The sequence below is a fragment of the Trachurus japonicus genome, chromosome 22 (assembly GCF_045865225.1).
Source record: "Trachurus japonicus isolate A0001 chromosome 22, Traja_1.0".
Classification (NCBI taxonomy): Eukaryota; Metazoa; Chordata; class Actinopteri; order Carangiformes; family Carangidae; genus Trachurus; species Trachurus japonicus.
The window spans coordinates 11,913,259-11,934,976 of NC_140928.1; the positions used below are offsets into that span (position 1 = coordinate 11,913,259).

At 41.6% G+C, this 21,718-nt stretch overlaps 3 protein-coding genes across 6 annotated transcripts; 2 read left to right on the top strand and 1 right to left on the bottom strand.

Moving 5' to 3' along the window:
• Positions 1 to 400: 400 nt before the first annotated feature.
• yju2 (YJU2 splicing factor homolog) lies at positions 401 to 4,138 on the bottom strand. The gene is made up of 8 exons (XM_085767545.1): positions 3,962 to 4,138; positions 3,625 to 3,725; positions 3,358 to 3,502; positions 2,772 to 2,906; positions 2,490 to 2,671; positions 2,223 to 2,379; positions 1,271 to 1,484; positions 401 to 823 (listed from the first exon to the last, which is right to left on the bottom strand). Exons 1-8 carry the CDS (start codon positions 3,983 to 3,985, stop codon positions 699 to 701), a joined length of 1,083 nt encoding a protein of 360 aa, XP_085623671.1. The 5' UTR covers positions 3,986 to 4,138; the 3' UTR covers positions 401 to 698.
• Positions 4,139 to 5,589: 1,451 nt separating this feature from the next.
• LOC146963602 (cocaine- and amphetamine-regulated transcript protein-like) lies at positions 5,590 to 6,515 on the top strand. The gene is made up of 3 exons (XM_085767187.1): positions 5,590 to 5,810; positions 6,024 to 6,104; positions 6,375 to 6,515. Exons 1-3 carry the CDS (start codon positions 5,676 to 5,678, stop codon positions 6,480 to 6,482), a joined length of 324 nt encoding a protein of 107 aa, XP_085623313.1. The 5' UTR covers positions 5,590 to 5,675; the 3' UTR covers positions 6,483 to 6,515.
• Positions 6,516 to 7,150: 635 nt separating this feature from the next.
• Positions 7,151 to 19,172, top strand: LOC146963603 (microtubule-associated protein 1S-like). 4 transcript variants are annotated; one of them, XM_085766997.1, is made up of 10 exons: positions 7,151 to 7,432; positions 8,887 to 8,976; positions 10,368 to 10,450; positions 11,096 to 11,233; positions 11,503 to 12,004; positions 12,153 to 12,239; positions 12,508 to 14,996; positions 15,709 to 15,847; positions 15,950 to 16,167; positions 16,723 to 19,172. In XM_085766997.1, the coding sequence occupies exons 1-10, from the start codon at positions 7,267 to 7,269 to the stop codon at positions 16,876 to 16,878; spliced, it is 4,068 nt and encodes a 1,355-aa protein (XP_085623123.1). In that variant the 5' UTR covers positions 7,151 to 7,266; the 3' UTR covers positions 16,879 to 19,172. The 4 variants fall into 4 exon arrangements, with proteins under 4 accessions (XP_085623123.1, XP_085623122.1, XP_085623125.1 ...); XM_085766996.1 differs by having other exon boundaries at positions 7,172 to 7,432; positions 8,887 to 8,982; XM_085766999.1 differs by lacking the exons at positions 7,151 to 7,432; positions 8,887 to 8,976 and adding an exon at positions 9,226 to 9,319.
• The last annotated feature ends 2,546 nt before the right edge of the window (positions 19,173 to 21,718 follow it).

A 21,718-nucleotide genomic window follows, 5' to 3' on the forward strand; every position in this document is an offset into this window, starting at 1 on the left:
ATTGATGCATTCACGTACAACGAGGAACATGTGAAAACTGTGACAGTGTTGTCTTTCCAATGCAAATCTGATGCAACATGATCAAAAGCTCCTTAGTTCAACCAATTTTCTGAAGAGGTAAAGCAGTGGATCTTAGAGATTTTCCATCACCTGCTGTTTCTATTTAGAAAAATCTCATCTTATTTAAAAATATGGGTAGGTCACTGTGTATAAATTGAAATAAAATGTGATCCATTAAGTGAAATTGACTTGATTTGAATATATGGTAATACTCACCTCTGTAATGATTAGGAACATTTCACATAAAATATAGATAAACATGACAGTGCTGGACCTGAATAACGTAACATAATTTCACAATAACAGAGTTGTGTTGAAAGATGCCATATTTCAAAAACAATGTGTTAAATCGCTTTTAATAAACACTAAAATAGAGAGAGTTTGTCTCACAAAAATTCAAACAATAAATTTTTTTCTGGGTTAAAAAATACCAGGTCCATGAACCAGTGGGACTGCTATGGAAGATTATTTTAGTTTCACGGGATCTGGACAGCACACAATACAATTCTTCTTAGCAATTGTCCACAAACAAAGTGACTTGTCTTTTCTTTCCAGAAAGGTTTTCATGGGGTAAGACTCACAAGCTACACATTTTCATTTCTGTCGAGGATTACAAAATCCTCAAAGTCATCTTCCCCTCAGTCGCTGTCATTGCTGTCACTGTCTGAATAGGCCCCCAGCAGGCTGAGAGACGATGACCCATTTTGTGTGGGAGTTGGCTTTGAAGCTTTGGCAGAGTCAGCCGTGTCTGATGCCTTTGAATCTGTGGAACAAGATGCACAATGTCAGTGCCTTCTAAATCACACCATAACTCACAATCACAGTTTTAATTAAGGATGTAAACAAGCAGCAAAAGATAGTTGTTTATTCTTACAGCTAGACACTGTTAACACAGAAACACACGTCTGTTCTTATTGAAACACCAATAAACCAAATAAAATATGGTAGTAGAGTAATGATTAATAGCATCCACAATTTTTTAAACGGTATGATAACAGATGTGTTGCAGCCATTTCAGGGGTTGCATTGCAGGGTGGCGGTGGTTTTGAGTTCGTGTTCGACCTTTATGCCTTTTTATTTTGTCAAGAATTGAATGGATTAGCCTTTCCAAAGGCAAGTTGTTGGCCTACTGATGCTTTCTTTTGTTTAACTTGATGGACCAAGGAAAACCTCAGTGAAGCCACAAGTATGTATCATCAAGATGTGTTACCTGTTTTTGAAGTGGCAGCACGAATGACCGTCACTGTGCTGGGTTTGCTGGCAGCTGCTGTTGGTTTGTTGAAAGCTGTTGTTGGTTTGTTGACAGCTGCTGTTGGTTTCTTTCGCACCACCAGGGACCCTAGCGCTCCTCCACCGCCCAGTGTCCCCACACTCCGGTCCCAGCTCTCCACCTTGGCCCTTTTCACACTTCCTGCTGCGGCTCCCTAAAAAAAAAACACCACAAGATCATCTATAATCTCCTGCTCTCACCGTCCTTTGTTCCATGGTTCAATACATGGTTGAAAGTAGCAATGAATGGTGAATTATCAGGGAAAATATTATTCATTAAAGCTCCAGTTGGTAAGTTGACGAAAGTGAAAGTAAACTCCGCGACTTGGTCGGAAATTTCAAGACAATACTCCGTCAGGTCCCTTTATGAACCTCTGCCAAGCGCCCCCCACACACACAGACACACACAAAGTAGCCATAAACGCACCCACAGAGAAAAAAAAAAAAGAAAAAAAAAGATGTACCGTATCCATAGCACGACGTGTAGGAGCGGCGATTGGCTGCTCCTCCTGCTCCCTCTACCTGACTGGTTGAGAATCGTCGGGCGCGGTGGATTTTGGCAAATACGATTACAGGCTGTAGGTGGAGCCAGAGGAGTTGGATTTTGTCCTAAATTACTCATTTAATGTCTGACCATCAGAATATAGTGACAGTTCCAGCAAATATGACTGAATAATTGTTACCAACTGAAGCTTTAAGTCTTTTATAGACTTGTTTAAAGTTTCTATACAATCAGAAATATTTAATTTAGGAAACCAACAACAAACACTAGCATTTAAGTACAACAGACCTTCACAAATATTAGTGGATACATTGAGATCAGTATTTGGATCAGTATTTGGATCAGTTTCAATTAATTTGATTTAATGTGAAATGTGAGTTGTTCCACCTACCTGTGTCTCTGTGGGTTTGTCAGTGGTGAGGATGTCTGTTGGTTTATTTGCGCTGGGCTTGTTTGACTGCGAGCTGCTGCTGCTGCTCTCCTCCTCTTCCTCTGAGTCAGAATCAGAGTCTCTTAGCCTCTTCACGAGGGCACGATCCAACATCTCCCTGTGAAACAGTTTCAGACATGAAGTAAATGCGTCTTCCTTTTGGGTAAAAATACTGTTTTTCACTAAATCGTGCAATACAGTGTTACATATGCTTCACTGCACACTCACTTTGTTTCTCGCTCATCCTCTTCCTTCTCCCGTTCCTTGTCTCTCCTCTCCAACTCTCTGTACTGGTCGATCATTCCCTCAAAGTCCACCTGCGCCTGCCTCTGGTTCAGCTCCTTCAGCTCCTGCAGGTTCTCCAAGACCTCCATCTCCATCTTGGAGTCCTTTGTGCGGTTCTCCAACACCTGGCAGACGATTGGGAAACCATTTAATACATTATGATCAATATGTGGACGACACTTCTCCCTTCAATATAACAGGAGTTGATAATTATTACACACTGACCTTCATAGGGTTGTTCAGTTCTTCATCTTCTCTCTCCTGCTGGACTCTCTTTTCCTCCTCCTCAATCAGCTTCTCTGCCTGGAAGTTTCGTGTTGCGCCGTGCTCCATTGCGTAGTCTGTGTTCTCTGGATCAGTCTGTGATCACAGCATGAGATGTGAAAATGCAAGAAATTATTGTTTACAGACCAAAACCGGCCCGGCAGCGGGTCCAATCCAGCCCTCAGGATGAATTTGCCAAGTGTGAAGATTACATAAAAGACAGAGGCATAATATTGTTGAAATTGCACATATTTTCTATCAAGAAATATCTGTTTTGCAAAAAGATAGTTCATTAACTGTAAATATCTCAATAATGTACTAAAACAAGGGGAAAATTCAAAGTTATTTTCATTTAATATAGGTTATCGTTCTATTATTTTGCAGGTCCAGCCCACTTGAGATCAAATTGTGCTGTTTGAGGCTCCTGAACAAAAACACCCCTGGTTTACACAATTCTGAGATTTCTCCTCTAGAAACTACGACACACGCTGTTCCCATATTGACCTTAAAACTGGTTGTTTTGTCTGTGTAAAGGAAATACACTCACCTTAAACGTAATCTCAGCAAGACACCGGGTGCATTTGATGTAGAAACGGAAAATGGGCAGCCCCATGTACAACTCATTCTGAACAGTCTCTTTACGAGCATTGAACTTCTTTCCCTTGTAGATGTACTCGCCACATGTTTTACACCTGCAAACAACACAGAGGCAATTCTGATTACTGTACAGTCACGGGATTCATTCATAAAGGTAGAAGAGACCTAAAGCTGAACGCAACACACAAAGAGACACAGTTGGATGAGCCCGGCATACCTCATATTGAACGGAGCCATCAATCTGACAACATACTGTCGATCTTTGGGGAGTTTGAGCTTTGGGATTTTAGACGGATCGAAATCCGGAGGGTAGTATTTCTGTAGGAAAACAAAACACAAAAAATGAGACAGTGACACATTAGATCATAATAATCAGAACTGATGATTCATGTGGTTTGATTTGTAGGCTGGCTTTGAAACAAACACTTAATGCTTTGAGGATTATTCAACTAGCACACTTAGCTTCAAAGCTAACATTAGCATGCTTGGTTTCATCTCATACGCAGCGTCTAGTTCAATTAAACTTTGAAAAACAAGAAACGTCGTTTACTTACATTTAATACTTTTCTTTCGGACATTGTTGATTTTGCTGGAAACCCAACTAAACGAAGAAAACGACAGAGGAAATTGGTGAAGATAGTCGTCGACTGGTGGACTGTACGTAAACTTCCGGGTGTCCCCTCTTTAGCTTCCGACCTTCAACGTAAATTCAAATGCGCCGTTCCGCCCCATAGATACAGTTCCGCCCGAGTTGGAGGAACGAAAACAGCACAAATGTAACCAAAACCATAATTTGACCATTTTATATATATATTTTTAAAAAATCCCGAGGATCTAAGAACAAACATAGAATCAGGAAACAATTCGGTTATAAAACACTCAATAAAAAATATTCTGTGAGGAAAGATGGGTAAATTATTCAACCGGTATAGCCTACTATGCTTATACTATTTTTATGTGTAGCATATTTCTTTTTGCAGGTTTTAATACAATTCAATACAGAATTTTCATTTCCCGATATAATTTTCCCTCATCTCTTCTCTTCTTTCTCTAAATAGATGATTAGATGAAGGCCTTTGGTGATGGACACAATTAATGAGTTCTTCACTCAACCAACAGAATAATAGAAATTGACACTTTACTTTCTAAGAATTGACAACATCAGATCTTATGTCTAAGACTGTACTAAACCCATGTTACATCCATCATGAATGAAATATCCAGATCATAATGGTTCAACTAATTGATTATTTCCTATTGACTCACTCAGCTTGTTGTCTCTTTCTGTCACATCTCTGAAAGAGCAAATGAGTGATTGGCCGGCTATACTGCTGTAATGAAGTCCCAATGAGATCATCAGTTATGACAATGTGATATCAGTCACACAAAAACAAACACAAATTTCAATTTCAGAATATTGTAAAAGCTGCATATCTGTTATATTGATGTATGTTTGATGATGGTGGTGGATCTGCCTCTCTCAGGAATAATGAGAACTGTGTGGGGTCCCTGGTTGGTGTGTAAACATGAGCTTGCCAGCCCCACATGCGCATCCCTCTGGGGTTGGTTAAGGTTATTTCAACAAAAGGAAATTGGATCCTGATTACAGATTGGTGTCAGCGTGGGTTAACATGAGGTCTGATTTCAGCTTTATTGAACAGAGGTGACATAAGAAGATGTATGGGCACTGGGCAGGCAGCAAAATCTGTTTCCATTAAGCTACAGTCCTCAAGATGTATTTCAGAGATTCAGGTTTAGTTTAAGACTGCATGTTTCATTGCTTTGTTGCTTTGTTTGTGGCGAGTTCTCTGATTCTCTCTGACACATCAAATGACTCACCACTGAGTCACTTACATATGTTGAACTTGGCTGAACTTGTACACAAAAGGCTGCAGATAAAGATTAAAATAGGGTAGCCTATATTTTGCAGCTTTTGCCCGTCATATTTATTGTTTTTCATAGGATCATGGCACAACTGGAATAGATCAGAGTCTTGCCCCAGAAGATAAAGATTACCTTGTCAAATATGTTTTGGAAAATGCAAATTCACCTTAACCATCCCTGATCTCATCTGGTCCTTTTCCTGTTAAAGATACAAAGGTGCTGAGAGGTGTCACCGAGGCCAAATTTTTCATGAATATTTCAGAGGCTCCTGATGTCAACAGCAGCTATAAAGATGTGGGCTTCTCTGTGCAGGAGACCTCAAACCCCTCCTTAGACATCCACTCGCCCGAAGAGAAGAACTCCTCCTGTTTGTGTTTCAGCACCATGGTCAGCGGACGGACTCTCCTCCTCGCGGCCACCTGCTGCTGCGCCTACCTGTGGCTCGCTCGCGCAGAGGACTCCTCGCTGGAGACGCGCGCATTGGATTTCCCACTGAAAAACCAACAAGAGAAAGACCTGGTGAGAGGTTTTAGAAGAGATGTTAACTATTGTTTGGAAACAGATACAAATTTTTTTTTTTAAATAAAATAAAATATAGCACAGCCAATTAAGATTTTAAAGGATAAAATATAGTAGTTGAGCTTTAGATTCCAGTCTAATGATCCCCCCCCCAACAATGGACACCTGTTAGTCAAGACATTATTTCTATTTAAAAGCATTTTTCCTGTGCAGATTGACGCGTTGCAAGAAGTTCTGGAGAAGCTGAGGAGCAAAGAGATGCCCTTGGAGAAAAAGCATGGCTGGGTGCCTTCGGTAAGTAAACACCATTATTAACTTCAAAAAGTGTTCTCGTTTTCAACACTGCGAGTGGGTTACATTTCTTATTCTTATTCTATAATTTTCTTAGTAGTAGCAGCCTGTAGAAATACATGCCAGTTTCCAGAGATCTAATCTGAGGCTCATCCAGGACAAGGAATTTGTGTTATTTGTTAAAGAAATCAACCCATACTTTCTTTGACCCATCTTGGATCTGAAATACATACACATTACTTTTTTTGATCTTTTCTTTTTCTATCTTTCCAGTGTGACGCCGGGGAGCCATGCGCCGTGCGTAAAGGCGCGCGTATTGGCACGCTGTGCAGCTGTCCCAGAGGAACCGCCTGTAACTTTTATGTTCTTAAATGTTTGTGAAATAAAAATAATAATGATGATGTAAAAAACAAAGGTAGGCTACATGGAGAGAGTTCGTGGGTTTGGAGTGACTAATCCCCTGAGATAGGCAGGGAGAGCTGATGTGGTCATTCTCATGAAAAAAAAAATACTGTGTAATGTGAATTAATGAAGGACGTTTTTCTTTTATAGACTCGGACTGGAATATGTCACAATATGTTGAATGTATGTATTGTATAGGTTCAGTGGTCTGCGTGCGCCTCTCTTTGTTTTGTTAACAATCAGGGGAAGTTATTATCTGTGTGGGATTTTCCTATTTTTTGTTTGTTGTTGTTTCTGTTTACGGATAAAGAAAGTCAATTGTTTCTGAAAACATTTGTAAGATGATGATGTCAATAAAATACATTTTGAATTCAAGAGACTATTTGTGTCTTTGTGTGTGTTAGCCAATGCAAATTTTGTGTAAAATTAATAAAACGTTGATTTTGCGCAGTAAGGCTATATTTTAATTTTGTGTTTATATCAAGATTTAATAATTTCCCCATTTCACTTGTTGGTATTCTACATTGTTTTTGATTAAATTAATGAGGCTCCTCTTTAAATCACTTATAGGCCTGAGGGACATCAATAAAGAAACATATATCGACTCCTTTCTAAGTGTAATCAATAATTCAGCTTCTTCCTACACATTCACTAATGCACAGCTGCATTCCAGCACATCAGCTGTCGCCTCTCGGTACTGAAAGGCGCTGTCAGTGCGTTTTTTCTCTTTCAATGACATCACATCCAAGCGCAAGTTTCCAACATGGCGTCCAGCCGGGTGCCGGAGAGGGAGGTCCAGGAGGAGGCGAAGCGCGCTGCGACCACAAACCTCGACTTCTGCCCCCACAAGTACTCCCTCCTCATCATCATCGGAGGGACCGCGCACCTCAAGCAGCAGCCCGGACACATCAGCAGGGAGATTGAACGAGGTAGGCTATGCGTTTATTTCCAGCCGCCCATCACGCAGCCTTGTCTAGTCTATGCCATTTTTGCTTTTTCTCTATGGGATGAATTGGGATAGGAGGGGAAAAAAAGAAAAAAGAGAGATGCCTGCAAGTTCTGGTCGCATAAATCATCGCGGATCGAGGATGTTGTTACACTGACCCTATTGCGGTGTTTATGTAATTTTATCCACCCTACTGACCGAGGATGCGTCATCTGGCGATGCTCCACCATCAGCATCATCACCTCATCCCTCCGGACACGTTATAATTAAAAAGCAGTCTGGAGCGGGTGGTTTTATCTTTCGCCTCAGTTATGTCGTTATGTAAGGAAAAGCTTTAGGGGGAAATGATGCAGGGCGGATATTCAGTCAACACATAGCCACTTGTAGGCGATGTGTGTTTATGTGCAGCAGTGTAACTATGGAGAGACTGTGGTACAGTAGGCAGCTTAATAACGCATTACAGTCTTGTGCTTCACAGCCATAAACATGCAGCTATCAGGACGGGACATTTGAGTGCATAATTTATGTAAAAAAGGTCTAGGCCATACAGATAGCTGGAGAAGAAACGGAAACATAAGAGCAGATACTGAGAGACATGTAGATAATTATCATCAGCACTGGCTAACCAGCATTACATCACAGTCTGATGAACTTATAAGAAAGATGGTTGTGTTCTCGGCTTTGTCCCAGTGTATTTTAATGCTTCACATTTTAGCAGCCTAGTGCTTTCAATGTCAAAGACAATGAATTCTCAAATAGTATATGTAAAATTTTAAAACCACTAGCCTAAATTTGGAGACTATTGTCTGTTTTTGATAGTTATGTTCTTTTCCTCTCTTATTATAGCCTACTGTTTGTTGTCATCAGTCCTGTTTTGTCATAATGTAATGTAGCTATGCACCTTGCAATTAATGCCTAAGACTTTTTTTTCCTGAATGGGACAATAAAGTACATCTTATCTTATCTTATATATCATACATGTTAATGAGGACTACCTTTAAAAATTTAACCTATGTAGCCTATAGGTTTTCTTTTATCAAGCTCCCAATAAAGGTATGGGTAGACATAGAAACCGGGATAGGTATGTAATATTATATACAGTAGCACAGTCAAAATATACAGAGATATAATTAAACTGGATTTTAATCCTTCCACTGTGTGCAGGACAACATTTGAAAAAGGTTTTGGCAAATGCTGCACAATACTAGTAATATAGCCTATCACGTTTTAGACACAAATGTAAAAAGTTTTCATTAAAGGAAACAGAAAGGGGAGAACTGGGTGGATACATGTGGCATTTTAGTAAAATGGTCCACTTGCAAAAAATATCTGCAATGATTAAGGTACATATCCAAACTTTTGTTTTGTGAATATTTGAACTGTTATGAGTAAAACCAAACATTGCACCATGTGACCAAATGCCTCCTGTGTCTCCAGGTGTTCGGTCATGGGACGTTGACTTAAAATCCTGTAACCTGAACCTCTTCCTCCAAGAGTTCTTGTCCCATCACACGGCGTCATTCAAGGGTGCAGGTAAGATTGTTTTTTTTCTGTCAGTTTGATCCCCCAAACTTTCTGACCTCACAGAAAGCCCCATCTCTGTGGTAACATACCAACTTGCTGTGTCTGGGGTCAATGAGGAAGGAAGGAAGGAAAGTAGAGGAGAAGTCGCATGATTGTTCAGCATGGGTGGGACCTCAGGACAGAAAACAATAGAGAACAGCATCCAAGCTGTGCCACCTCCCTCCCTCTCGGTCTGGATGTGTTGCAGCCTTTTAGTTCCCGTGCAGCGCCAAGGGCAAACAGGGAAAGCAGTGAAAAGGCAGACAAACATCAGAGCCGGGCAGTCACGCTGCAGCTGAACTCTGGAGTAAGGTGACAAACACAGACGGGAACAAACACATCTCGCTCTCTGAGGACAGCCAAGAAGGTTAACTTTACTATATGTGGTCTACTGAATAAGATGTGAAGTTTGGTGTCAGGGTTTTGTAAAATGGAGGCGAATATGGGTTGAGTCTGACATTTTGGTGAATTCACTTTTTTCTGCTTTCTTGCTAAGAGTTAAATTAGGAAATCAACACTATTACAGTAAATGTGGTAGATTTTAGCTTAGCTTAGCATAGCATAAGCAGTGAAAACACAGGGAAACAGACCTGCTTCTGGTCAGGTAATAAAAGCCTCCAATCAGCACCTCTAAAGGCAGTAAATGTAGATTTGTACATTTTAGATTTTGGACAGGGTTAAACAAACAAGATAATGTTTTTAATGAGCTTGGTTGATTGTGCTGCGGTCAGTCCAGATTTTGTGCTATGCTAAGCTAACCATCCTCTCACTGTATATTCATAGCCTACATGCACAGATATGAGAGTGAGTGGCATGTGCTTCTCATCATGTAGCAACAAAACAAGTAGGCTAACTGTATTTCACAAAATGTCAAGTTACATATCTAAATTCTCAATTACAAAGACATTTCACATTCTAACTTGTGTGAGCCCAAACTGTGAAGCATAAAAATGTGAGATGTGTTATTCAGTGCTTCTTGTCGTTTTTGTTTCCAACATGAAACAAAGACAAAGAAACTTTTGTTCAATTGGGGTCACTATTTTCCAGTTGGCTGTGTTCGCCTCCAGTTCCCCTCAGACTGGAGATTCACTGCAGACTGAGTAAACTTGGCATCTCTTCCTCAGACAGTCAGTCCCTCTGACTCAGCTGTTCCACTCTTCTTCCTTCCGCTTTTTTCAGTCAGTGCGAGTCAATCACACGCCCAGTTATCCCACTTTACTTTCTCTTCGTCTTCCTTGAGACCCCTCCCCCTCACTTTGCTCATGGCCTCTAGCTCAGCGCTCGGACCTGTCAGCTTCAGCTCCCTAACTCCCTCTGCTTGTTTCCAATCAGTGTTTTTCTCTCCGTCTCCTCAGGGCAGAAGTGTCTGCGCCACAGCACCAAAGTGTTGGACACTCAGGTGCTGGTCAGTCCGTCTCAGGAGCAGGTTCATTCAGAGGTGAGGAGATAAATCCTCTTCCCTTCTCTGGAGAGAGTTGCCAAATTAAACATGTGGTACAATGATGCTGTTGTGCAATTATTATAATTTTGACCAATATCTTAAATTAGAAAAGTAAATGATGTAATTTTCCCAAATGAGAACTAAAACAAATCAGGGAACATTACCCTGTTTGCACAACCATGTCCACTTTCTTGTACTTTCTATTCTAATGCAGTTCAAACATAAATGTGTTATCAATGTGTCATGCTTTACATGTGATGTGAAAAGTGTCATACAACTTTACTGAAGTACTTTTGCATGATTTTTACTTACATAATATATCATCTTCATTGACACTAATTAATTTCTTCAACTGTTGTTCTTAACAGTAAAATGTTTTGATCTAAAAGACAATTACAAAGCCACAAATTGTTTTTTTTGTTTGACCCCAAACCTCAATAACACTCCAGTTAATTTGATGTAAAACAAAAGCAGAAAATACTCACATTTCACTCTACTTGTTTGTATTTCTGCTTGTAAATTATGTTTAGGTTCTTTTCTATATTTTTCTGTCTTGCTCTATTGCCGTTCTTTGACTCGTGATTATAAGAATGTGTAAAGTCATATTAGAAACACATCTTACCGTCTCTCTGACCTGCTCAGGTATTTGCTCTGCTCTCGAGGGAGTCGGCTCATAAGCTGTTGATCTTGGCTGGCCAGAGCGTGGAGGAGAGTGGAGACCTGCTGTTTCACAGAGGCTTGTTCTCACCACAGCAACTGAAACAAATACTAACAGAGCAGGTATTGACTTATCCCTTCCTGATTGTAAACATTATATATTGTTATTAAGTCTTTTGCTTAATAAGATCACAAATATCTGCTCCCAGCAACACATGACCTAACAGTTAAAAAAGGATCCATTAAACATGCTTATTAAATAATAGTGAATAATATATGTAGTAACAGTATTACTGAACTACCGCATCTCTTATCGACCAACACATACATTTTAATACTAAATACATGTCTAATGCAATATGAGTGATTGGATATTGTCTCTGTCTCTTCAGTTCATAGACCACAACAGCTCTGCTTCCTCCTGCAAGCTCAGCCTGACCCTCAGCTGTCCCAACATCGGCGAGTGGAGGAAGACCCTCTTGGGGAACCAGCCCCTACAAGGTCCTTTCACGCTTCACATCAATCCCCCAGAGGTGCTGCCCGCAATGGAGGCCCTGGGGGAATTCAACTCCCTCGTCTCTGGTACCCTTTGCCCTCCATCTATGTTTGACCTGCTGCCTCCTCCCACCACCGTCGGCTTCCTCAAGCTGTCGCGTCCCTGCTGCTACGTGTTCCCCGCCGGCCGTGGCGACTGTGCCTTCTTCGCTGTAAATGGCTTCACGGTGCTGGTGGACGGCGGCTCGGACACTCAGGCCTGTTTCTGGAAGCTGGTGCGCCACCTTGACCGCGTTGACGCAGTTTTGTTGACCCACATCGGGACAGAGAACCTGCCAGGGGTCAACGCCTTTCTGGAGAGGAAGGTGGCAGAGCTGGAGCTGAGCTCTGATGTCAAAGGTTAAAAACAAAACAATGTTATTTATTATCCTGAATGTGGTGAAGAAATGTTGATTGGATGTTTCTTGTACAGTCCTCTCTCTCAATTTCATGTTAAATCATCTCATTGTTTGCATGTTTCTGTCTTTATATTCTTTTATTTGAGCAGATGATTTGTCAAAGAGGTTAATCTCCCCGGAGCTTGGAGTTGTGTTCTTCAACGCCCCCAGCAGGTTGCAAGCGGAGCAACAGCCTTGTGAGTGATGCATTTAAACCCAATTTACAGTAATAAAGTGTAATTAAAGAGGAAATACAGACTTGTTAATCACATACATGTGCTAAAATAATCATACAGTATTGCATGAGCTCCTAAGGTGGTGAAAACCTACCTTTAACTCATTAGCCTTTTGACATTTGGCAATAATTGTCAAAGTAAAGACCCACTAGATTTCTAAATGTAAAACACAAAGTAATTTGAGTAAGTGTTGTTAAGCAGGCTTACAGTTGTCATTCTTTCCTGTCAGGTGTGGACAATGTACTGAAGAGCACAAACCAGGCGGCTCTAACCCTACATTTGTTGAAGAAGTTGGACATCAGACCACAGCCATTGTTTCGACCGCAGGGGGTCCCCATTGAGCCAATAACCCTGTTCCAGAAGATGGGAGTGGGACAACTGGATTTATACATCCTCAATCCCAGCAAAAACAGCCAGGAGTACCAGGCTCTCATGCAAAACTGGCCTGATGCAACGTCATCAGCATCCAAATCCCAGACTCTCCCTCTCACTGCCCTGGCCTCAGTGTCTGCCCTGCTTGTGTGGCATCCAGCGTGCCCTCAAGAGAAGGTGGTCAGGGTGCTGTTCCCAGGCGTAGCCCCACAGGCGAAGGTGCTGCAGGGGCTCGAGAAGCTGAAGGGTCTGTCCTTCCTCCAAAAACCCACAGTGACAACCGGTGACCTGGAGAAGCTGGGGGAAGACAGAAAGGCCAAGAGGACAGAGAGCCTGGATAGTGGAAGGTCACTAGGGAAGGAAATAGCATCCAAATATGGAAAAGAAAGAGGAATGAAAGAGGAGGCATCAATGAAGGAAAGGGGAAAAGGATCAAATGGAGGGGTAGCAAGAGATGATGATAAAACCAAAAACAAAGAGGTGGGTGTGAAGCAAAAAGCAGCATCGTCAGAGAAGAATGCTTCAAAGAAAGGAGTTGGTAAGGATGCGAAAAAGGAGGAGAGCAATATTATAAAGAATGATCAGGTGAAAAAGGATGGCATCTCCTCTAAACCAAAAAATGACAATAAAACTAAACTCAAAAAAGAAGCAAAAAATGACTCTAAAACAGGGACAAAGAAAACAAGAAAACCATCAGGAAAAGAAGCAAATGATGTCAAGAAGGCACAGGTAAACTCTGAGTTGTCAAATAAGAACTCAGCAAAAGCTGATACCGGGACTGTGTTAGAAAACTCAGAGCCAGAGTGCCCTGCTACAGATCAGCAGAATCAAAAACCAGAGAAAGAGCTTGAAGAGAAACCCGGCGGCTCCAAAACGTCCACCCCTGAGGATATGACAGCTGATTTCCTCAGGCTGCGGGAGGAAAGTGAACGAGAGGAAACTAGAGATGAAGGAGAGCAGAAAAGCACTGAGTCAGGAAATGAAAAGAGCCTTGGAGATCTGAGTAAAGAGACAAGTAATGAATCTGCAGAAGGACCAGGGGAGGAAGCAGCAGGTGGTACAGGGATAATGGGAGGAGAGAGTGGTGGTAATGAAGCGCAAGATAAGGCTGCAAGTGGAGAGAAAGCTGGCGTTGACAAAGGGTTTGAAGACCAGCCTGGAAATTCAATCAAAAAAGTAAAAGTTGTCGGATTCCCATCTCCCTTGAACAAGACGCCAAAGAATGACGACACAGCCCAGCTGGACTTGACCCCGACGGAGTACACTCTGCTAGACGGAGCTCTGAGACACAGCCCTCCCTCCAGATCCTCTCCAGAGAACCAGGCCCCTGGGAGCCCTGACGAGAGGACCGTGGAGCCGGCCTCCCCCGACACAAGGCCCAACAGTGCGGGCCACACTCCTTACTGTCTTTCCCCAGATGACGTGTGGTGCAACAGGGCCACTCTCAGTAGGTTACAGGCCGAGATGGCCAACGTGGAGTCCACTGATGTCGCCCAGCTGAGTGGCTCATCCAGACAAAGTGAGGGGCAGCTAAGCCAGGGCAAAAACACAGCAGACAGCCACACGAATCCCAGGGAGAAGCATCTCAGTTTCCTTTCTTTGGGTACATTCAAAGAAGTATCGTCGGACCCCTCTCCCTCTGTGGCCACCACCACCACTACACACTCCATGCCAGCAGAGGTGAGCTCACCTCAGTCCACAGAAGTAGACGAATCACTGTCCATGTCCTTCGAGCAAGGACCAACCAGTGTGAGCCAGAGAGAGGGAGATGACAGTGTTCACCTCTCCCACTCCAATGGATGTCATTTTGTGGGGATGTCTTTACCGATGAAGAAGCCTCCCAGGTCTTTAGGTCAGAGTTCAGAGATGGGGCGACCTCCAGCTCCTAACACTCTTCATTTTGAGGCGTCACCTCATGATGTGGATCTCTGTCTGGTTTCTCCTTGCGAGTTCAAGCATTTCAAACCCGCTGACTCAGGCTCGGGAGCCAGCGAATCTCCCAGAGGAGCCTTTGCTCCACATCATCACGGCAACAACAATAACAACCCTAAAGACACGTCACCCAGTGAGTCAAATGCCCCCGTTATTACAGAGGACTGCCCGTCCACCACAGCAGATGGAGCTCTGGACTCAGATGAGGATGAGTCATGCAGTGAGCCCACCAATTCCCCCCACGACCTCTGCGCCAGTCAGGCTCTGCCCCCTGACCCTCTCCCAGTGCCTCTCAGGGACAGTCCGCCTCTGCCCCCACACCCTGACGCCTCCATGCCCGTTCCTCAGTCTGACTCCGATGCCAACGGCAAGAGAGCTAAAACCAGCATCATGCGGGGGAAAAAAACATCTGGGGTGAGTTTGTCTTATTAGCATAGAAGAAAATGACGTCTATGTTAATGGAGTGTATGAGGCTAAATTTGTTGGATTATAAATAACTCTACTGTTGCTACAATCAAGACGAATTGTAGCATAACAGAATTTTCATCAAGTGGTCAGTGCAAAGCGATAAAAAGGAAAAGTTTGATATTTTGGGAAGTGGACTCATTCATTTCTGACACACAGTTAAAAAATAAGATGGTATCACTTCACTGCTTCCAGACCAGATAGATAGTATAAGGTAGAGTACAGGTTAATTGACATGCTTAATGGGTGGGTCAATGGATCTTTCTATTTCCAGCCATAAAGTGAATGTGAAAAGAGAGATTTAAGGATTAACAATGATGTTTTGATTGAAGAAAGAAGCACTCTTTAATTCACGTCTTAGAATAAATGTTTGCATTTCAGTACTTTTCCCCACTACAAACAGCTCATGTAAAAGAGGACATACCATCTGTGCATTCATTTAAAAAACATGCACATACATCCATGCTCGTACATTATGCATGCTTTACATTAAAAAATCATCCACATGCTCAAATATCTATTTTGAGCACTTACATGATTTTTATTATCATCATTTTTTAAAATAATTTTCATATTTTTGAGTCATTTTGATTAGCATAATATCCTGTGTGAGACCTATAATTGCTATAATGTTTTTTTTTTTTTTACTCCGTGTTACCAGGTTATTGAGGGCTCCCAAAAATTAGGCTCAGGAAAAAGCAAAGTGAGCCAAAGTGGAGTCACAAAAGGGAACGTTTCCTCCACCCGCACGCCTTCCTCCAGCAGCCGTTCAGCACCAGCAAAGTCCTCACCCAACACCGGTACAAATGTTCATCGTCTTTTCTTTTTTTTTGCTGCTCTCCAATAGTAACGGTAGACCTGGGTGTGTTCACTGACTCTTCCTGTTCTCCCCTCTGTCACAGGCTCCAAGTCTACCTCTGCTGGTGAAGTCAGCATGTACGTGGACCTGGCCTACATCCCCTCTGGAGCCTCCTCCATGACCGTCAGCGTGGACTTCTTCAGGTCTGTTCGCTCATCCTGCTACATCATCAGCGGCGACAGCCCAGAGAGGGAGGAGCTCATGAGGCAAACGCTGGATGCTCTGTTGGATGCAAAGATGTCCTGGCCTGACACTATGCAGGTAAACACACACATTAATGCACAATACAGCAAATATCATATGGCGCATTGGAAAAGTGAGCTGGGGGGAGAAAATCAAGTTCTGTGTTAATGGCCAGAAATATGTATCAGCAATACTCAAATTTATATTATATCACGTTTCCTGCAGAAGCTGAAAAGTTGCAGCAAAAGCACACATGGAACCCGTAATGTTAAAATGGCTCTGTTCCAGGAAATGCTGCAATGCAGTAGCAAATAATGTTATTATCTATGCTTGTGCTTGACTCTAGTTTGACTTAACAATTCCATCTCTGATCATGTGTGACCTCCACAAGGATGCATAACTGGGCTGAGTGTGCATTCACTGCCATTAACATTAGTGGCTTCTTCTTCTTCTTCTTTTGCATGGTATGGGTTTACTGATGCATGTAACTCAACCAGGGAAATTGGCTCCGAGCTCAACAAACTCCAATATATTCAGGATATTTTGCAGAAATTGCAAATCTAAATCCTTTTCTGACATGAGGTGAAATGTGAGTAACTCCTTATTGATCTCTTGCTTCCTCTGTATCTCCAGGTGACAGTGATCCCTACCTTTGAGTCGGCGTCAATGCAGGAGTGGTACCAGCAGACCCTGGACAGACAGAGGGAGATGGGCATCACCGTCCTGGGATCCAACAGCACTGTCGCCATGCAGGACGAGACCTTCCCTGCCTGCAAGATAGAGTTTTAAGACATGTGTGTGAGATGCAAAGCTGGAGGGTGAATAGGACCTTAGGGGTGGAAATGTGTGTGTGTGTGTGAGGAACAGAATGTTTCGCAGGTGTAGAGTTACAGAATTAAAGAAAGAGTTAGAAACAGAAATTCAATGGAGAAAAGGAAACCTGGTGCCCCTTACTGCACGAAAATGACCAAATGGGTAATTAAATGGGGCATTAACTCCATCCCCTCTTGGTTTTCACTTGTTAGTGGGCTTCTTTTGCATCAAAGAGCCCTTACTTCTCTTCATCCGTGGAGAGCACACATCCCTGTGTGGGGTACTGCATGATTTATTTCAACCAATGACCCTGTGCCAAACAGGAGAGGAAATCACACTGGCTGCAAGAGAAGCATGTCAGGCCGCAAACATGTAAAGCCACATGAAAGCTGATGTTGTAGATTAGTCCAAATAGTATGCACACGTGGGGTTACAGGCAAAAAGTAAAGTGACAGCAGCCTGTGCTGCAGTTTGTGTTTGGGTCCATTTAGCTTCTTTTAATGCTACATTTACCAGTCCCACATGAGGGGGACTCACTGTCATTTAGTGAACCAAACATCTTCAGATGTTCCAAAATGACAAGATGGTGCAAATGTCCGTTCATCACAGCCTTGTATTTCATTCACTGACTTAAGTTCACAGTGTGTGGCCAGATGTTTGTTGTGAGCACTGTGGTCAGACATGAGGTAAGTTTTGTGCTGTGTGTTGTACCCGCTTTAAAAAATAATGAATCATTATGGGTGTGGCTGCAGAGCTATCGCTGACATGTCTGGCGTTATAATCGTGTTAGATTGCTGAATCGGAGTGTGCAAAAACAAATCAGTCAGAGGGGATTAGAGCGCCAGATTAAATTTAACAGCATTACAGCAATCGTTTTATTGACAGTGGTACTGTAATTGTAATCCGTTACAAGTGCTTATATTCATGCTAATCTGGCACTGGACAGCAAATGCTTTTTCAGACTTATGTGGTGACTTGTTATCCAACTCAAAGGGAAAACATTAAATGTAATGATGTAAATTGATTGTGAATATGATCGTACATAATTATATTGTAGACAAATTTTGCACTGCATTACACCAAGGTTTATTCACAGTGGGTGTTTGAAAGCCTCAAATTTTCAAAAAAGAAACAAACAAATGCTATAAATAATTATAGCCAAAGTAATCCAGGTGAAACTGTAAATCACCAATAACACCACTGAATTACTAATTTATTTTACCTGTCCATGATTTACTCATAAATTCTCACGTCATGGTTCAATTGATACATTTCCAATTAATTATTAGTTCTGTCAAATTCTTGTAAGATACATAAATTATTAATAATGAGTATTAACTTGGGTTTAAATAGAGCCAAATAATTTCATCTGGAAATATATAACGGTTTCAACACAACTAACCTATAGCTCTGTAATTTGTACCTAATTTCATGTTTAGACCCAGTTTATCTATATATTAAAAAGGAAGAAAGTAATTGGTAATTTTTAATATAATAGATTACATTAACATATCCAGACCAGTGTGTAGTCTGGATGTTCAAAATGAATGTGTAAGAAATGACTATTTAAACACGAATGTGAATGTGGCCAACAGTCTCCTCTAGACCAAAGCATGAGATCCAGAAGACACCATTCATCGTTTTTCTCTCCATGAAACACTGCCTCCAAATACAAGAAATGTTATTTTCATTCAATACCTCTAAATTGTCAGATATTTATTTTGTAATTATAGGCTAGTAAATGCACTGGTTATCTGTTATCATTAAGTTGTATTATCTTAGAGAATAATGTAAATTAGTTTCATTTTGTGCAATCAATTTGCCCTTTTTTTAAAAATCACTTTCTCAAATAGAATCGATGGAATTTAAATTTCCACATAGTATGTTGTCCGACCCAAATCAACAATTTTCCCCCACAAACCTATAAAATGAATCATTGGAAATCCAAAAGTTGAACTAGATCTATCTTCATGGCCAACAATTACCTGAACCCCACATTAGCCAAGTGAATTGTAACTATATGTATGTGTCCCGCATGTATAGAATTCTGTATGTACTGTATGTTGTTTCATTCATGATATTCATGAAGACAGGAAGCAAAACTTTGTGGGAAAATAGAGGCAAGGGAGGAGGGGGGCTAGATGAAAAAAGAGTCACTGCTGAAATGAACACTGAGAAGCTTTCACATTATAATTGTCTGTAAGTACATACAGTGTCGACGTCGACGTTTTGTGGGGACTGGGAGCAATGTGTGAATAAAGAATGTGCATCAAAACTGTCTGATGAGAGTCAAACACAAATGCAACTTCTTCAGCAATGAAGCCATGTAGATAGGCTACTGAGTAAAATAATGAATGAACTGCAGCTCAAATCCTATTTATAGCCATTTGGGGGCTAAAGCAGTGGATGCAGGGTGGGGATGCTGTGATAATGACAGTCATTCATATTAATCAAAATCTTATTGACCTTAATCTGAGCCCATGCATTTGTGACGTGCATGGTTTACTGTTTCATGCTGGTTGTGGGGAACCTTACAACAAGGTACCTACTGCCCAGAGGCGGGTTTCAGCATCAATGAAAAATAAAATAACCTTTTCATTGCAGGGCACCCCAGGATATACAAATTGGTTGCACTTTGCAGAAAGGGTGTCAGACTTACCTCCAGGGCAGATAGTTTTTCTCATGCTAACAGGATGTAAAACCCTGTAGTTTCTTGGCAATTTGAGGGCGCCTTGTAAACAGAACCCAGTATTTCACTCACTGCCTCCATTCCTCTTCTTCCCGTTTTTTTCTTTTTTTGGTGGGTGGCAACCAGCTAGGCACATTACCACCATCTTCTGTCCCAAAAACCACACTGCCTCCATGTTGTTATGGTCTGTATTTAAAAAATCTATAACTTCACTGTTATACAGTATAATGACTCCAAAATCACTACACACATCAAGAGTCTCCTCATGGTCATACTACAACAGTTGTTTTGGAAAAATGTACTTTAAAAAAAAATAATTTTGGTGATTTTTTATTGCAAATAACTTCACTGTTATAATAACTCCAAAATCACTCCACCCATCAATGGTATCCTCATGGTCAAACTACAACAGTTGTTTGGGAAAAATATGCTTTTTTGTGCACTGAATGATGACAGAAATGAACCCAAAAGTACAACACCAGAGACAAGCAAGTGGCAGACAAGAATTTTAAATCCAAAATCAGGTCAGGCAGGCTGAAATGGTGAAGATTACTTGGTTGAGAGACAAAAGAAAATGCAGCACAAATGAAAAAAAAAAAAAAGTGAGAATATGGCTGCTGGTGAGATGTGCATGTAAGGACTATATGGGACAGAGGCAGCAAAATAAAATGACACGCAAGTTAGTAAAAGAGAAAATATGTACAGAAATTCTTTGTGTTATTCCAAATCCTCTACAAAAACGATGGCATTTGGTCTCTTCAGGTAGAGCTTAAACGTAATCAACAGTACAAAGAGGGTCCCATACGAGGCATCAAACATCTGTTAGCTTTGCCTGGTTGAAAAGAGATGAAAACAACTCACCCACTCTCCTCCAGTTATACGCTATGCAGCAACTTTCCGTGTCCAGGCACGGACACACATCCGAGTCCGACTGGCAGCACATTCAGTTTCAGCGCCCACTGGCAGACAGTGACCACACTGACCACTTGATTCCCCCAGGTCCAGCACATAGACTCCACCGGCAGCTCTCCCTCTTTCACTTTTCTCCTCCATTTCCTTCAGCTCGTCTTCAGTAAACTCGGTCTCAAACTGATAGGGTCGCCCATCGAAAAGAAACCAGTCATAGTTGTTCTCAAACTCCATAAATTCAGCCGTGTTGATGTCTGCTTGGCTGTCTCTTCCGGCAACAAACGTCATCCAGATCTCGCGTGTGACGTCACGTCACGTCTAATCTCGCGCTTGTTTACATGATTTTCTCCCGCAAATTTAGAAATGCCCAATTCCGTTCATTTCCCTGTGAACACTCGATAATAACTTTTGTAAACGGATAGGCCAGATACATATGAACATTGACTGCATTGCATGGAGTAATAATCATCACACATTATCATTTGTTTTGGCAGTGCCTAGCGTCTAACTGGAGGAGAGTAGGTGAGTTGTTTTCGTCTCTTTAGCTAACAGATGTGTGATGCCTGTATTATGTGCTGGGACCCTGTTTGTACTGTTGATGACGTTTGGTGCTGTTCTGAGCATTATTTGTGGCTATGAGAGGCTTTTTGATCGCGGTTTGCGCGTGGAGAAAATAGACTTGCTAAAGTTGCTACAACTAGAGAAGCTAGTGGTTCTCTCCTGGGAATTTATGAGCTCGATCATGATTATATGGAAATAGTCACAACTTGATCTGATTGTTTTAATGGCAGTGTCCAAGAGGCAGCCATGAGCAGAATTGAGCACTTGCTTAGGGCCCCATAACCACTCCTTACTGTAAAACAGTGAAGTTATTGATTATTATAGAAACATTTATTTTTCCAAAACAGCTGTTGTAGTTTGTCCATGAGGAGACCGTTAGTGTGTAGTGATTTCGGAGTCATTATACTGTATAACAGTGGAGTTACTGATTATTATTCCCAATAAAAATTCACCAAAATTGTGCAAAAACAAACAAAAAAAACAGATTTTTCTCCTCTTGTAGCTCGTAGTCTGTGCTATTACGATGGGAAAGAGAGATTTGTGCTTGAACAATGTTTCGCCTCAAACTTATTGATCCCGGAATTTCTAACCTTTGAATAGCCTATCTGTGAAGTGAACATCACTTCTTTCTTTCTTTCTTTCTTTCTGCCATTGCTT

Bases quoted from the DNA above. Each gene is read 5' to 3' on its own strand.
- yju2 (XM_085767545.1), bottom strand. From the start codon at position 3,985: ATGTCCGAAAGAAAAGTATTAAAT. The intron at 2,672-2,771 runs GTCAGTGTGTAA...ATCGTCTGCCAG, and splicing joins AACTGAACAACCCTATGAAG to GTGTTGGAGAACCGCACAAA. The intron at 1,485-2,222 runs GTAGGTGGAACA...TTTTTTTTTTAG, and splicing joins ACAAACCCACAGAGACACAG to GGAGCCGCAGCAGGAAGTGT.
- LOC146963602 (XM_085767187.1), top strand. From the start codon at position 5,676: ATGGTCAGCGGACGGACTCTCCTCCTCGCGGCCACCTGCTGCTGCGCC. The intron at 5,811-6,023 runs GTGAGAGGTTTT...TTTCCTGTGCAG, and splicing joins ACCAACAAGAGAAAGACCTG to ATTGACGCGTTGCAAGAAGT. The intron at 6,105-6,374 runs GTAAGTAAACAC...CTATCTTTCCAG, and splicing joins AGCATGGCTGGGTGCCTTCG to TGTGACGCCGGGGAGCCATG.
- LOC146963603 (XM_085766996.1), top strand. From the start codon at position 7,267: ATGGCGTCCAGCCGGGTGCCGGAGAGGGAGGTCCAGGAGGAGGCGAAG. The intron at 8,983-10,367 runs GTAAGATTGTTT...CCGTCTCCTCAG, and splicing joins GGCGTCATTCAAGGGTGCAG to GGCAGAAGTGTCTGCGCCAC. The intron at 12,005-12,152 runs GTTAAAAACAAA...TTATTTGAGCAG, and splicing joins GCTGAGCTCTGATGTCAAAG to ATGATTTGTCAAAGAGGTTA.